Source organism: Pelodiscus sinensis, chromosome 8 (assembly GCF_052426305.1).
Source record: "Pelodiscus sinensis isolate ZL-2025 chromosome 8, ASM5242630v1, whole genome shotgun sequence".
Lineage (NCBI taxonomy): Eukaryota > Metazoa > Chordata > Testudines > Trionychidae > Pelodiscus > Pelodiscus sinensis.
The window spans coordinates 70,093,897-70,108,127 of NC_143059.1; the positions used below are offsets into that span (position 1 = coordinate 70,093,897).

Below are 14,231 nucleotides of genomic sequence, written 5' to 3' on the forward strand. Positions count from 1 at the left end.
ACTTTTACCTGGGATCTCTCTCAGCACTCTAGAAGCTTGAGATCCCCTTGGGGAATCTTCCCGCACGTAATAAAGGAGACACAGAAGAATCATGCCACAGCTTTCGTATTGCTTCAAAAAACAGCCCCAATCTATCATCTTCTCCACGCAACTGCCAAAAAAAAGTGTTTCTTTCGTAATACACCCAGGCTGTGTATAGACTGGCAAGTTTTTCCGGAAAATCATCTGCTTTTCCGGAAAAACTTGCCAGCTGCCTACACTGGCCGCTTGAATTTCCGGAAAAGCACTGACGATCTCATGTAAGATCATCAGTGCTTTTCTGGACAAACTATGCTGCTCCCGTTTGGGCAAAAGTCTTTTTCCGAAAGACTTTGGCGCAAAAGGGCCAGTGTAGACAGCTCAGATTTGTTTTCCGCAAAAAAGCCCCGATCGTGAAAAAGGCGACCGGGGCTTTTTTGCGGAAAAGCGCGTCTAGATTGGCCATGGACGCTTTCCCGCAAAAAGTGCTTTTGCGGAAAAGCATCCTGCCAATCTAGACGTGCTTTTCCGAAAATGCTTTTAACGGAAAACTTTTCCGTTAAAAGCATTTTTGGAAATTCTTGCCCGTCTAGACACAGCCCCACAGTTAGGTTTCATCTGGAGGAATTTGTGTCAGGTCCTAAGGCTGGCCAGTTGGCTCATGGACAACCAGATTTAAAGTTTGTTTCAACCCAGTCCATTTAACCTCATATTCGTTCATATTGGAAAATAAAACCCAATAATAAAACTGACTGTGGGCAATAGTATTGCATAAATAAACAATCCTTTGCAACCCGGCTGTTTTATTTCAAAGCACTTTTGGATCAAGCAGAACCCAATAAAAATGTGTATGGGAGAGTCTACATTAAATGAGCCAGTAGAGAAATCGTCAGACAGTGAGGGTACATCTACACAGTTGTGCATTGCTCGAAATAAGCTACACAATTTGCTTTGCTTATTTTGAGATGGCCTACTTCAAAATTTGGTGCTGTCTACACAGCGCCAAATTTTGACTAGAGCTCTATTCCAGCACCTTCCTTATTCCTCGTGCAACAAGGTTTACAGGAAGCCAGAATAAGCCGCCTGTTATTTTGAAATTATTTTGAAGTAATGGGCATGCTGTTAAGATGCTCACAACACTATTTCGGGAAATGAATGTTACCCCGAAATAGCACTGTTGTGTAGACGTACCCTTACAGACCTGTCCGGACACAGGTAAATCTCCAAGTGAAGAAAATAGGAGTTTTATCTGAGTGACAGCTAGGAAAGACTATAGACTTAATGCATCTAGTAATCTTTAATATTCAGAAGTCCCTTGTTACCAGAATTCCCTGTGAGATGAGCATTTGAGTGGCCACCCAGGTAAGACACAAATGCCACGCAGCTAATTAGTAGAGCACCCACACCTGGCACCATGTGTTTCTACTGGTGGTGCATGTGCCTCTGTGCACATAACAAATTTATTCTGCACATGGATGGAAAAAATTAGAGGGAACAGTGCTTATAATATTAGGATAATATAATAAAAGTAATTAACTAATAGCAATCAATGAAGATGTTCACGTGATTAAGGGCTGCAAGAGTGGATTTTATATTAATGCCACACTTCCCTAATGAGGTACATAAGATTCTAGACAATGTAACAAAAATCTGTCTTCGTGGTTATTTGTGGAAGTATGTATATGATACCAAAAATGTTGAACAAAGCATTTTGAAAACTTAAAATGCCAGCTTGTGATACTTTTAGTTATACCAAGCAGCAGCTCATTGCTCAAGCAGTCCCACTGATTTCAGTGGGAGTACGCAAAAAGTACAACGCTCCTCAGAGGGAGCCAAAGCTTCAGGATCTGGCCCCAGAGTAAAAAGCCACTTCTGTAAAGATGCCCAAACCTAACAGATTCTAATGCACAAGGCCAGTGAGAAGTGGGAAATTAGCGTCTGCTCATGGCACTGAGTCACCAGCTCTGTATTCATGACCCTCTTTTCTTGTGCAGAGAGCGAAATCCGAGTACGACTCCAGAGCTCATCTCCCTCCACCAGATGTAAGTGTTCCTGCTGTCATTGGAGAGTGAACGTGGGGGCCTAGTTTTCCCCTCCTAAAGCGTAGCCCTCAAGAGTCAACCCTGCGGCTGACCGTTTTGGCTATTTCTGCTCTAATTGTGCCAGTGGCTTCTCTGGGCTTGAGCACTCTGGGAGGCAGAGAAAGGTGTCTCCAAATTAGCGTGCTGTGATGAAAAACCGCCTCCCCTCACTCTCTGCAATTAACTTCCAATTAAAGGGTGAAGAATAAGGAAGTTTGCTGTGGACTAGACTTGTATTTTCCAGAGTGGTTTCATTTAGCCTCCTGAATAGAATCATTTGGCCAGTTGCGCCTGACCTCAATAAGGCCTCAGTCCTGTTCCCATTGAAGTGACTGGCAAACCACTCAATGACTTCAATGATGCAGGACCCTAGATCCTCACTGCTCATTTCAGTTGCCGCCCTCAGGCCAGGTCCACACTGCGTGGGGAAGGTCAGCTTAAAGTACGCAATTCCACTATGTAAAAAACATAGCAGGAATCAACATGCCTTAAGCCAAGCTTCGGTGCTGTCCTCCCAGCGGGTTGACAGGAGAAATGCTCCTGTCGACTTCGCTTACTCCCTGCGAGGAATAGGAGTTCCTCAGTGTTTGATTTAGCGAGTCTTTACCAGACCCACTAAATCAAATGCTGGAAGATCAACCACCGTGGCATTGATCTTCCAGGAAGTAGAGACATGGCCTAAAAAAGTGAGGGGCTTTACAAGAGTTTTTTGGTCCTGATCTTGGTGCTGCACTGTTGCTAGAATGAGCCTATATAACTCACACACCTTCTGGCAATGGTGCGCTGTCCCATCTAGGGGTGCTGAGACCACTCACAGAGAGCAGAGAGGCTTTTAGCTCAAGCGGTCAAGGCTCATGCACTGAGCTCCAAAGGTTCCAAGTTTGATTCTGCCTGCAGATGACGGGGGTCGGCCAGCATTACACCTGCGCTCTAGCAGGTGCCTCTATTCCCCGCTGATAGGTGCAGTAGGTTAGACAGGAACATATTAATTAACAACAAATTAATAAACAGGTTCAGCACCTGCCCCATCTTGAGAGTCACCAGTGTCCAGTGATATCAGAGCTGGAGTTCCCGAGACACCAGCACCTCCTGCCAGGAATGCAGGGCAGCACTAGCCAGAAACCAGTTGTAGCACATGAAACCATCAGACAGATTAAACTAGAAAGCGATGGGAAAGCCCTACTGAGGATTTCTACCCAGCCAGCTTACAGACAACCATTTGCCACATGCAGAGTGCTGAGGAGTGTCAGGAAATGGCCCACTTTCCTGCTGGACACCGTGTTAAAATATTCGGAGCCTCGCTGGTTCCATGCTGTTTTTGGTGAGGGCTTTGGGCTCGGTCTGGACATCTGTTTTCTCTGCCAGGGACCGAACTGGATGATGTGAAGCGTTTGTTGAAGGGCAGTCGATCGGCCAGCGTCAGCCCCACACGATCCTCATCCAACACTCTCCCCATCCCCAAGAAAGCTGTCGTGGAAACCAAGATGGTGACTGGGAGCTCTCAGTCAGGTACTGTGCGGAGGGGGGGCTAGCCATGCCAGTTGCACAAGGAGCTGGGAAGGAGTCAGCAAAAGCAGGTGGTTTGGGCCCTAGATTGTCTCGAAATTCCAGACCATTTTTACAACAGTATCAGGAAGCATTCCAGTGTTCGCTCTCTTTTCCAGAGTGCACTAACAATGCACAAAGGGGGTGGCCGGATACTGCCCAGACCAGGCCATGGTTGTCAAATGACCAGAAATATTCATAAACAGAGCAGATTCCCGCTGCCATTGTCTTTAATTCAGAGTTGCATCCGGTGGAGACGAAAGCCCGAAACAAACAACTCTCTGTCTTGGTCTAAGCAGTAAGCCACAGGCCAGACTGTAGAATGTCCTACATTTGACCGATGGTCTGCACCCCATCGTCCCTACACGTTCACTGGTCCACAGAGCTATGCAAGGGATGGAAACACTCCAATACATCATCTTTCATCCATGTACCCATCCTTGCTATAGTTCTTGAGGCATCATGGGTCAGATTCACCCCTGATGTAATACCACTGAACCCTCCCAAAATTAACAGCACAAATAATGGTTCCATGCTCATATTTCATCTGGGTGCAACACTTGACTTCTTTCCTAGTTGCCCGTTTGTGGAGGTGTCACAGAAACACAACAAGAGTCCTGGGATGTTTGATTTGCTCACCAGGATGTGGACGGAATGTGTTTAGTTTGTATTCTGGCTTCCCCGTACGTGCGTTGATTACACCTTTGAGATGCTTTGCGGGTGGTTACCATGACGAGACAGGCAATCTCTGTATTTGTCCAAGGGATTCAAAGTTGGCTTGGCTATCGGAGACCAGGCACTGATCTCATTTACATGGGGGTGAATCTGGAGTAACCCCATTGAAACTGAGGGAGTGGCTCCAGATTTGAACTGGAGATCAGGACCTGATCAGAAACTGAGATCGCCACCTGGCTTTCTGTGACCTCTGCCGAGGTGCTCGGATTTCTTTCTAAGAAGAAATCTTACCAGAGCCTGCTCTAACTCAGCTTCATTACTGTTTCCTCTCCAGTGTCGGGGACATATGACACAACCATCATGAACGCCCCCCTCCCTCCATACATGTGGTCCTCCACCCTGCCTGCAGGATCTTCCCTCGGTGGCTACCACACCAACGTGGCTCAGAGCTCTTCTCTAGTCAACGCCATGTCCCATTCAACAGGATCAGGTACAGTATTTGCACCACCGCCTTGGGCACTTGTGCGGATAGGGCACAGGCCCTGGGATCCTCGTTCTGCTGCTGGGGTTTTATGTCTTTGAGGAGGCGAGGTTAAGGGCAGGGATAGCGGACGTGGCAGCAAATGCACTTGATTGTTCTTTGTAGATTTCTGCATCCCTGTGTCCCCAGAATTACTTCTGAGTTGATTGTACTGGAAAACCCCGACTTCCGACTGCCCGAGTTACGACCCCCCACACTTACAACCATTTTTTATAAGTGCGGAAGGGGCTGAAAACCCCCGACTTACGTCCTCGGTCCGCATTTACAATGGCGCACGCGCTTACCGTAAATGCGGGTTCAAGTTACGATGCCCCCGACTTGCGACGCTTCCCCAGGAACCGATCGCGTCACAAGTCGGGGGCCGCCTGTGCTTTGAATCCCTTATTCATTAAGCTCAAACGTCCATAGTGCCTGATCTTGTTCCTTTACCGGGGACCTTAAGGAGCTCAGTCAGGGTGAAGACTTCTATAGAGGAGAACACTGGATTGGAGTATGGACGCTGTTTGAGTTATTACCAGCGCTGGATTCCACATTAGGGTTATTGGGTTTAACCCGGCGTGCCTCACACATCCAGAATTCCCACTTCAATCAATACATCTCAAGCCCATTTCTAAATACCAGGGAGGAGTGGTAGTGCCACCCTCAATGCTACTGCCCCCATCTTAAAATGGAACGGTGAAGGCTCCTCGAAGGTTTAAAGAGCTTGGCACCTTAACCGTGTCCAGTCACTGTCACTTTTTTGAGATCAAAACCTTCTGCCCTTCTAAAAGAGAGTAAAACAGGTGTTTGTGCTGCGATTTGAGATCTTTATTGCACATTCTCTAGCAGAATCCGTTTTCCACAAAGGAACGGCATTTCTTAGTGACCCATTCATACTCAGGCGTTGGGGGCTGAGCCATCTGCCCGGATGTGCCAGATCTCACTGCTCCGTTGTGCCAAATAGTCTTTTTTCCCTCCTCTTGCAGTGTTTGGACCCCCAAATAACCTGGCTTCCGGCTCTTCCATGCTCAACACAGGGCTGAGCACTTCCTCAACAGGTCAGACGTCTCTCTCCTTCCTGTCTTTGTTTTTGGAACCCAGGACACCCGCTGAAATGAATAACAAACAGACACCGAGATTACTCCCCCTATGGGCTCTTAGGGCTGGGTCCCGATCTCTTGGCTGCAGTGAAGTTACTTGTTGTTTCCTGAGGTTCAGACTAATATATTTCTCTTTGCTCCATCCCATCCCATTACTCCTGGCTAGACCCTCCTAGGTGACCCTAAACAATTCTCCCTTTTGTGGTGCCCACACCATTCACATACTCCCTGTGGTGTGGGTATCGCATTGCCTCTCAGCTCTCCTATAGCCTGGCTAGACATGCCAGTGAATTAAATACTTAGTTTGCAAATCAGCCCCTCCATAAAGCCATGCACATCCCCAGAGTCAGCAGAAGTTTTCTTCACACCCTAATGTTCCAAAATGGCCACCATAATTTATCCTGCACTCACCGTGGCTTCCAGGACAGGATGATATGGCAGGGAGGAAGTGGGGAGTTGGCAAGTGTGCAAAAGTCTTACTGAAGATAATGAACACAAAGGTGTGCGAAACATGCAGCTGGCCCGTGGAGATCCGTTAGCCTCCCAGAGGGGTATCTCAGGCCTGCGACTCGACCTTTGCTAGCAGGAATCACTGTAGTTCTGATTATGTTCACTGGTGCTGGTTTTTGCTGTCCAAGTGCCAATTGCATTGCTGACCTCCTGCTACTCACCTCAGGACATTTGTCTTTGCAGTGTTTGGTGTTCAAAACAACCTGGCTCCCAGCTCCACAGCCAGGACTCAGAGCGCAACCTCGGCCTCCGCAGGTCAGTGACATTTAGTCATAGCGGGGAGAGGCTGGGTGACCGATCGGTGCTGCTTTGCTATGCTGTGGCACGTCCCCATGTCCCAGGCACTCCTTAATGATCCAATCATTCACATCAGAACCCGTTCCCGGGAGGCACAGTCTAAAAGAGCCAACAATGCCAAGAGTGGAATCGGTGCTCCACATGAAATGTGATGGGACTCGAATCAAGAAGAAAATGGGTTAGAACATAAGAACGGCCGTACTGGGTCAGACCAAAGGTCCATCTAGCCCAGTAGCCTGTCTGCCGACAGTGGCCAACGCCCCAGAAGGGGTGGACTGAAGACAATGATCAAGCGATTTGTCTCGTGCCATCCATCTCCAGCCTCTGACAAACAGAGGCCAGGGGGTATGTCTACACTACAAAGTTAGTTCGAACTAACGGACGTTAGTTCGAACTAACTTTAATAGGTGCTACACTAGCGCTCCGCTAGTTCGAATTTGAATCGAACTAGCGGAGCGCTTAGTTCGAACTAGGTAAACCTCATTTTACGAGGACTAACGCCTAGTTCGAACTAAGGGCTGTGTAGCCCTTTAGTTCGAACTAGTGGGAGGCTAGCCCTCCCCAGGTTTCCCTGGTGGCCACTCTGGCCAACACCAGGGAAACTCTATGCCCCCCTCCCGGCCCCGGACCCCTTAAAGGGGCATGGGCTGGCTACGGTGCCCGTGCCAGGTGCAAGCCTGCCAGCACCCAGCTAGCAGACCTGCACCTGGCACGGCACAGAGCCACCCACCCGATGCCCCCCAGCCCACCCCCTCTTGCCGGGACCAGGCTGGCGGCTCCCGGGAGCTTGCCCTGGACCGCAAGAGGCGGGCACCTTCCTGGGCTAGTGCGGACATCGTGGACCTCGTCCACGATCTCCGCACTAGGCACAGGAAAGTGGCCGTCTAGGGCAGGAGAGCTGCCAGCCTGGCCACCCAGGAGCAGGTGTGCATGAAAATCAAGGGGGTCACCCTCTCCACACCACTCATGATTTTATAGACCTCTATCACATCTCCCCTCAGTCTCCTCTTTTCCAAACTGAAAAGTCCCAGTCGCTTTAGCCTCTCTTCATATGGGACCCGTTCCAAACCCCTAATCATTTTAGTTGCCCTTTTCTGAACCCTTTCCAAGGCCAAAGTATCTTTTTTGAGGTGAGGAGACCACATCTGTACACAGTACTCAAGATGTGGGCGTACCATAGTTTTATACGGGCAGTAAGATATTCACCTCTCATTTATCCTTTTAAAGAAGTATAGGATCATAGAATCCTAGGGCTGGAAGAGACCTCTGGAGGTCATTGAGTCTAGCCCCTTGCCCAAAGCAGGATCAACCCTAACAAATATGAACACAAGTTCCCTTTGGCAATTTTCCTAGTATGTCATACAGAATGGGATGGGGTGCTCCCTTCTGCCCTGCAAATGTGAGGTCCAACTATCAGCAGCACCCAAAGCAAAAAAGGAGTCTACTCCTGCATGCTCCTAGTCCTGGGGGAATCTCTTACCAGAGCTGTTCCATACCCATTGCAAAAGAACTTTTTACATGGGCCAAGTTGCAGGATCAAGCCCAGGGTGGGTTTGGGCAGGTACTTTAGGCTCCTTGACCTCTTTCCTTTTGGGAACCATTCTATTTTTCCCTCCTCTCTCAGCCTGCATATTTAGCACCTGCTGGTATGCAGCTCTAACTCTGACTAGGAGTGTGCAAGGCCCCTGGTCCTAGTCTCTGTTGATTTCTGTCTTGCAGTATACGGAGTGAAGAAAAACACTTCCCAGAGCACTGGTATGACTACTAGTGGAGTGGGCACTTCAACTGGTGAGTCCGCAATGCACGGAAGTCCAGGACTGGCTGAATGTAGCTGGTGGTCTGTGTGCGCAATTGCCCTCATGCAAGCAGATCACGGTTTGAATGTATTGGAGGGTACGATTGCAGCTGGTGTGGACATACCCACAAGACTACAGTCTGTGTAGACATTCCCATAGTCCCTTTCATTGAGCTAGCTCAGGCATTGCATGAAACAGCAACAGCATGTGCTTTGGCATGGGCTGTACGAGTCAAACCCACCTGGAATCCTGGGTAATCCGGCTCAGTGCTGGCCCACGCTGAAGCTTCCACTGCCGCAGCTCCAGAAGCCAGCTGGCCAAATGAAAGCTTATTCCCGTACTTCCAACTGCCACTCCACCCTGTGAGTGTGGTGTAGTGTAAACAGAGCCTTGGATTCACTCTCTTGTGCCCCAGGAACACATGGAACATGTAAACACAGGACACGAACCAAAGTGTCCACTAGATGTCAAAATACAGGACTATGTAGCACTTTAAAGAGGAACAAGATGGTTTATTAGATGATGAGCTTTCGTGGGCCAGACCCACTTCCTCAGATCAAATTAGATGATGAGCCCACGAAAGCTCATCATCTAATAAACCATCTTGTTAGTCTTTAAAGTGCTACATAGTCCTGTATTTTGTTTCAGCTACACCAGACTAACACGGCTACATTTCTATCACTAGATGTCACTCTTGTTCACAAATCTCCACAAAGGTGCACCAAGTTCAGCCCTAGGAAATCAGAGGCCTGTGTCTGGGTGCCAGTGTCTTATTGGTGTAACTCAGCTGGCTTCCTGGGTGTTGATCCTGATTTAAACCAGAGTAACTGGAAGACAGATCAGACCTGTTATCTTTAATATGGAATCTGAAGTTTTGCCAGGTTTGTTTTGTACATCATTTTACAGCAGTACTAGCACCAAGAGTTAAGAATGGATGAGATCATCTTAACAATCACAAGATCTAAAATAAATACATAAATAAATAAATTCTGGGTTCTTTTGTTTTGCATTCTTGTTTCTGAGCCTTTAGGGTTCATGTTTTCAAACTTTCCTCCCCAACTCTGAGGGCTAGAAACTTGTATTTAATTACAGCCTGTTGGTCATGTAATCCCAGGACTCCAGAAGGCGAGACTTTTAGAAAATGATAACATTCTGCAAAACTTACAGTAAAGTGGGCATCAGTGATTACTCCAGATTCACACCAAGATATCAAAGCAAAAGCAGACCCTTTATCTTTCATCCGAACTTTGTGCCGGTATACTCACAAGTTTAGTTTTGTGCACCATTTTGTGCAAAGAGCAAGCAATTTGGTGGCTCTCCTTCCCATTTGTAAGTGGCTGTATGATATGCCTATACCAAACCATATATGGAGCTCTCAGTAGCAATCAGCATACAGCTAGCATAACCAGAAAACTTGGTCAACATTACGGCTCTTCCGCTAGCCAGATGCTTGGTTGTTCCATAACTCAGTGCTTATGGTCACTGTATCTCCGTCTCCCAGGGGTCTGTACTGTACCAAATGGTTTCATTTCATCTGTGGCTTGCCCACCAGCTCCCTCAGCATATCTTATCTGATACGGCCTCCTTTCTATAATATCGGAGTGGCTCACAATCTTAAGTGTCATTTAAGAGCCGTGTTATTCTGTTTCAGCAGCCATTATAAGCCATGGGCAAGCAGAATAGACATTTGGCCTGCCCAAGTTTGTATTCTCTGTATGAAATTCCATGGAGAACTTTGCAATGCACACCCCCTAGCCAGCTTGTTTTTAAAACTCCAGGGCTTAAAAACAACGAGAACTCCCATGGCACCTTAAAGACTAACACATTTATTTGGACAGAAGCTTTTGTGCGCTGGAGCCCACTTCATCAGATGCATGAATCTTAAGTGTAGTTATCCTCACAACACCTCCGTGGGATAGGGCACCTCTGTGAACCCTGTTTTTCACAGGGGAAACCAAGGCACAAAGGGGCTAAGTATCTTGCCTAAGGTCACACGGGAAGTCAGTGGCAGAGAATTGAATCCAGGTTTCCCAAGTCCTAGAATAGCATCCTAACCACTGGACCATCTTTTCTACCCACCAACCTCCTTCTCTGTCTCTCTCTGTCTCTTGCTCCTTCGCACACCCCAGTTGGCAGCACAGTGAACACCCAGAGCGACGACATCCTGAGCAAGGACTGCAAGTTCCTGCTGCTGGAGAAGGAGAATGTCCCTGCCAAGAAGGAGATGGAGCTTTTCATCATGACGAAGGACGGTGGCAAGGTCTTCGCTACTTCTAACTCAGGGTTCAGTGGAGGTAAGTTCTCCCCCATCGGCACCCATGCTGGGGGCTTGGAAATGAGTGTTAATTACTGGGATATTGGTCCAACGGTGAGAGCCTGGCCGGTTCGGGGGAATGAGCATCGCCCTGACTACTGACAGTGAGGTCTATCCAGCGTGGAACCATTTAGCCCGGGGAGCGGTGAACCCCCCTGCTCTTGGGACACATTTAAAATGATGCTGAAGAAAAGCTTGGTACAGCAAGGAAAAAAACCTGCCTGAGCAGTGTGCACTACACGAACCTGCCTGACAGCGCCACCTAGAGTTTGATCTGAAACATGGTACGCCACCGGAATGCAGAGTAGACTTTGGGCTGCCATCCAGCAGCCCTTGAGGGTAGCCGCCAACACCAGTTTCATGGGGCAAAGTTCATACTCTATGAAAACGTTGCAATGCACACCTGCTAGCCAGCTTGCTTTTAAAACTCCAGGGCTTCACGGCCAAGGGCCAGAGCTGTTCCTGGTGTAAATCAGCATGGTCCCATTGACTTCAATGGTTTACGCAAGCTGAAGGTCTGGTCCACTAGGACTTCTGGTAAGACCTGTTTGACTCTTCCTTGGTCCCCACGCAGGGTCCTTTGCAGAAGACACCCTGAAGAAAGAAAAGCAGGGTTTCTCTTCTTCTTACGCTGCAGACTCCTATGTGAAATCTGAAACAAATGGTAAGAAGCAGTCGGTCTGGCACCAATCTTCTGTTTCTCCCAGCACAAGTTCTCCTCTTCCATGCTACCTGGGACCGCCTGCCTATCCCTCACCACCTCACCTGCCCTCCTTTCCAGTCCCATCTGAACATATCCCTTGCCGAGGACTCTTAATTTCCTCTTTGTGGCTGGGTGCATTGATTCACAAACCCGAAAGGGCTCTATTCCACGTCAGTGCTAAGTGATGAGGCTTGTTACGAGCTGGGAGTGAGATGGTAAGAAAAATTAGGAATAAACTAGGGATCAGGAATATTATATGACCTATTTAAAAAAAGAACGGTGCTCTATTCTTAAGACAAAGCGAATCACACGCTTACACAGTGTATTCCCTTCCTCCTATCCTCTCTCTGTCTGCTCATCTTTAGAGTTTAAGCCCTTGGGGGCAAAAGAAGGAACTTCTCTTCCTGCTTGCCCTGCTTGCCCCTGGGGTGCTACTGGAAAGACATGCAAAATGATAATACCAATCCATAAATGCCTTGCACCGACTTTTTTCCTAAGACCTGATTCAGTGGTATCAGGTGGAGTTACACGGTGACATACTGTTGAATCAGACCCTGGATGAATAAAACGAGTGTGAATTATATGCACTGGTGGGAAAGAGGGGAGGGGATATTTGGAGGCGCTAGAGGGGTGTGTATATTGGGAGGAGGTTTTGGGGGTGCTGGAGGGGTGTGTGTGTACTGGGAGAGGGTTTTGGAGGTGCTGGAGGGGTATGTGTATTGGGAGGAGGTATTTGGGGGTGCTGGAGGGGGGTGTGTACTAAGAGGGGATATTTGGCAGTGCATGTAGCAGGAAAAGTTACCAATGGGATAGAATGGCCCCTACTTCACTTAACACTTTCTTGTTACTTGCTTTTCCTGCTACTCCATCCTTCCATTCCCAGGGTGTGTAAATTTTGCTTGTTTTTTAGGCTTAAGGAATTTGCAGTTTGCAATTTGCACCAATTTTGTTCCACTATTTCCAGTAGTTTATACTAATACCTGCTTGTGGCCTTAAATACTTTCATTGTAGAATCAAGCTGTGTGAAATACAGCTTGTGCTAAAGACACACTGGTCAGCAGAATTGTACTGGTCAGCTGTGTCCACATTCTCCTGGGTGTGGTTGGCCACTGCAAAGAAAGATAATGACAATCTCTTTTGTTATTTGTAACAACAGGAGGTCTAAAATCCGTGTCAACAAAGGACAAAGCAACTTACGCAGGTCAGTAGAGCTTGGAGGAGTCTTTCATAGGAGGGGATATATTAAAGCACAGTTTACTTTCAATGCAAAAAAAGAATTACCCAGCGGCGATATAAATAATCTGTAAATGATAAAGCAAGGGGGAGAGTTATTTTCATAAGTGTTGCTGCTTTAAGATGAGCACTGTCTGTACCTGCAAAATGTGCACCCGTAAATCAGTGTAAGTGAAAATCTGAGTAGATTCGCTTCTTGACTGAAGGGGCACATCTAGCAGTTGGCAGAGCTACTAGGCAGAACTGTGGCTGCGGTTCATTGTCATTGCTGGGCAAGCACGCAAGTGTGGGGACAAGTAGGAACTGCAAACTGGATGTCAGCACTTTGAAAAACATTAGCCCTGTTGAAATCTTGGGGAACTTTGCCACTCACTCCAGGCTGGCCCAGATTTCACCCAGGCTGTGTCTAGACTGGCCAGTTTTTCCAGAAAATAAGCAGCTTTTCCGGAAAAACTTGCCAGCTGTCTACACTGGCCGCTTGAATTTCCGGAAAAGCACTGACAATCTCATGTAAAATCATCAGTGCTTTTCCGGAAAAACTATGCTGCTCCCGTTTGGGCAAAAGTCTTTTTCCAAAAGACTTTTGCCCAAGAGGGTCAGTGTAGACAGCACAGTAGTGTTTTCCGCAAAAAAGCCCCGATCGCGAAAATGGCAATCAGGGCTTTTTTGCAGAAAACCGCGTCTAGATTGGCCACGGACGCTTTTCCGCAAAAAGTGCTTTTGGGGAAAAGCATCCTGCCAATCTAGACGTGCTTTTCCGAAAATGCTTTTAACAGAAAAGTTTTCCGTTAAAAGCATTTTCGGAAATTCATGCCAGTGTAGACATAGCCCCACTGTGTGCAAGCTGAAGTGGAAAAGTTCTTCCGTAGCGGTGGATTGAATGCTCCCGTGGGCCTGATTCTCAAACTGAAATGAGCGAGTTGTTCACTAACCTTGCTGCTGTCCTTTCCACTTTAGAAATAAGAGGCGACGGTGGAGGGGGCGGGCTAGGCGCTGCCCCAGCTTGGTGTCCGTGTGGTTCCTGTTGTAGCTGGTGGAAATGGCTCCTGGGTTTGCTTCTGACGTGGCTGCTTCTACTTGGATTACTCTTCGGCCTCATCGCTTTGGGTAAGAGGTCACAGCAAGAGCAGGCCTACGGGTGGACCATATCCTTCAGCAGTGGTCAGTTCTGTGCACTCCAGATGTGATTAGTGATCCACCTAAACAGAATCCCAAATCTAAACGCCCCCCAAACTTTGAGGAAGTTGAGATCCAGTTCTATAGTGACGGCAGGCAAAGCCCTCCATCCTGACCCCTTTGGGGGGAGAAGGGGGAGAGGAGGAGGAACATGGAGAGAAACAAAACATAGGACAAGAGAGCGAATGTAATAATCTCTGTCCCAGAGATCAGGGAGCATTAAATTAAACTGACAACTGATCCATGTGTATTTTTTTGCAGGG

General features: G+C 47.8%; 1 protein-coding gene across 1 annotated transcript in view; it reads left to right on the top strand.

The window, feature by feature from the left end:
- COL17A1 (collagen type XVII alpha 1 chain) overlaps window positions 1-14,231 on the top strand; it is a 70,321-nt gene that overhangs the window by 17,502 nt on the left and 38,588 nt on the right. The window contains exons 8-17 of the mRNA XM_006135380.5: window positions 2,013-2,060; window positions 3,465-3,608; window positions 4,654-4,809; window positions 5,826-5,897; window positions 6,633-6,704; window positions 8,466-8,534; window positions 10,672-10,836; window positions 11,431-11,520; window positions 12,716-12,760; window positions 13,750-13,899. Coding sequence (XP_006135442.3) covers window positions 2,013-2,060; window positions 3,465-3,608; window positions 4,654-4,809; window positions 5,826-5,897; window positions 6,633-6,704; window positions 8,466-8,534; window positions 10,672-10,836; window positions 11,431-11,520; window positions 12,716-12,760; window positions 13,750-13,899 — 1,011 coding nt within the window. The remainder of the gene's footprint in view (window positions 1-2,012; window positions 2,061-3,464; window positions 3,609-4,653; window positions 4,810-5,825; window positions 5,898-6,632; window positions 6,705-8,465; window positions 8,535-10,671; window positions 10,837-11,430; window positions 11,521-12,715; window positions 12,761-13,749; window positions 13,900-14,231) is intronic.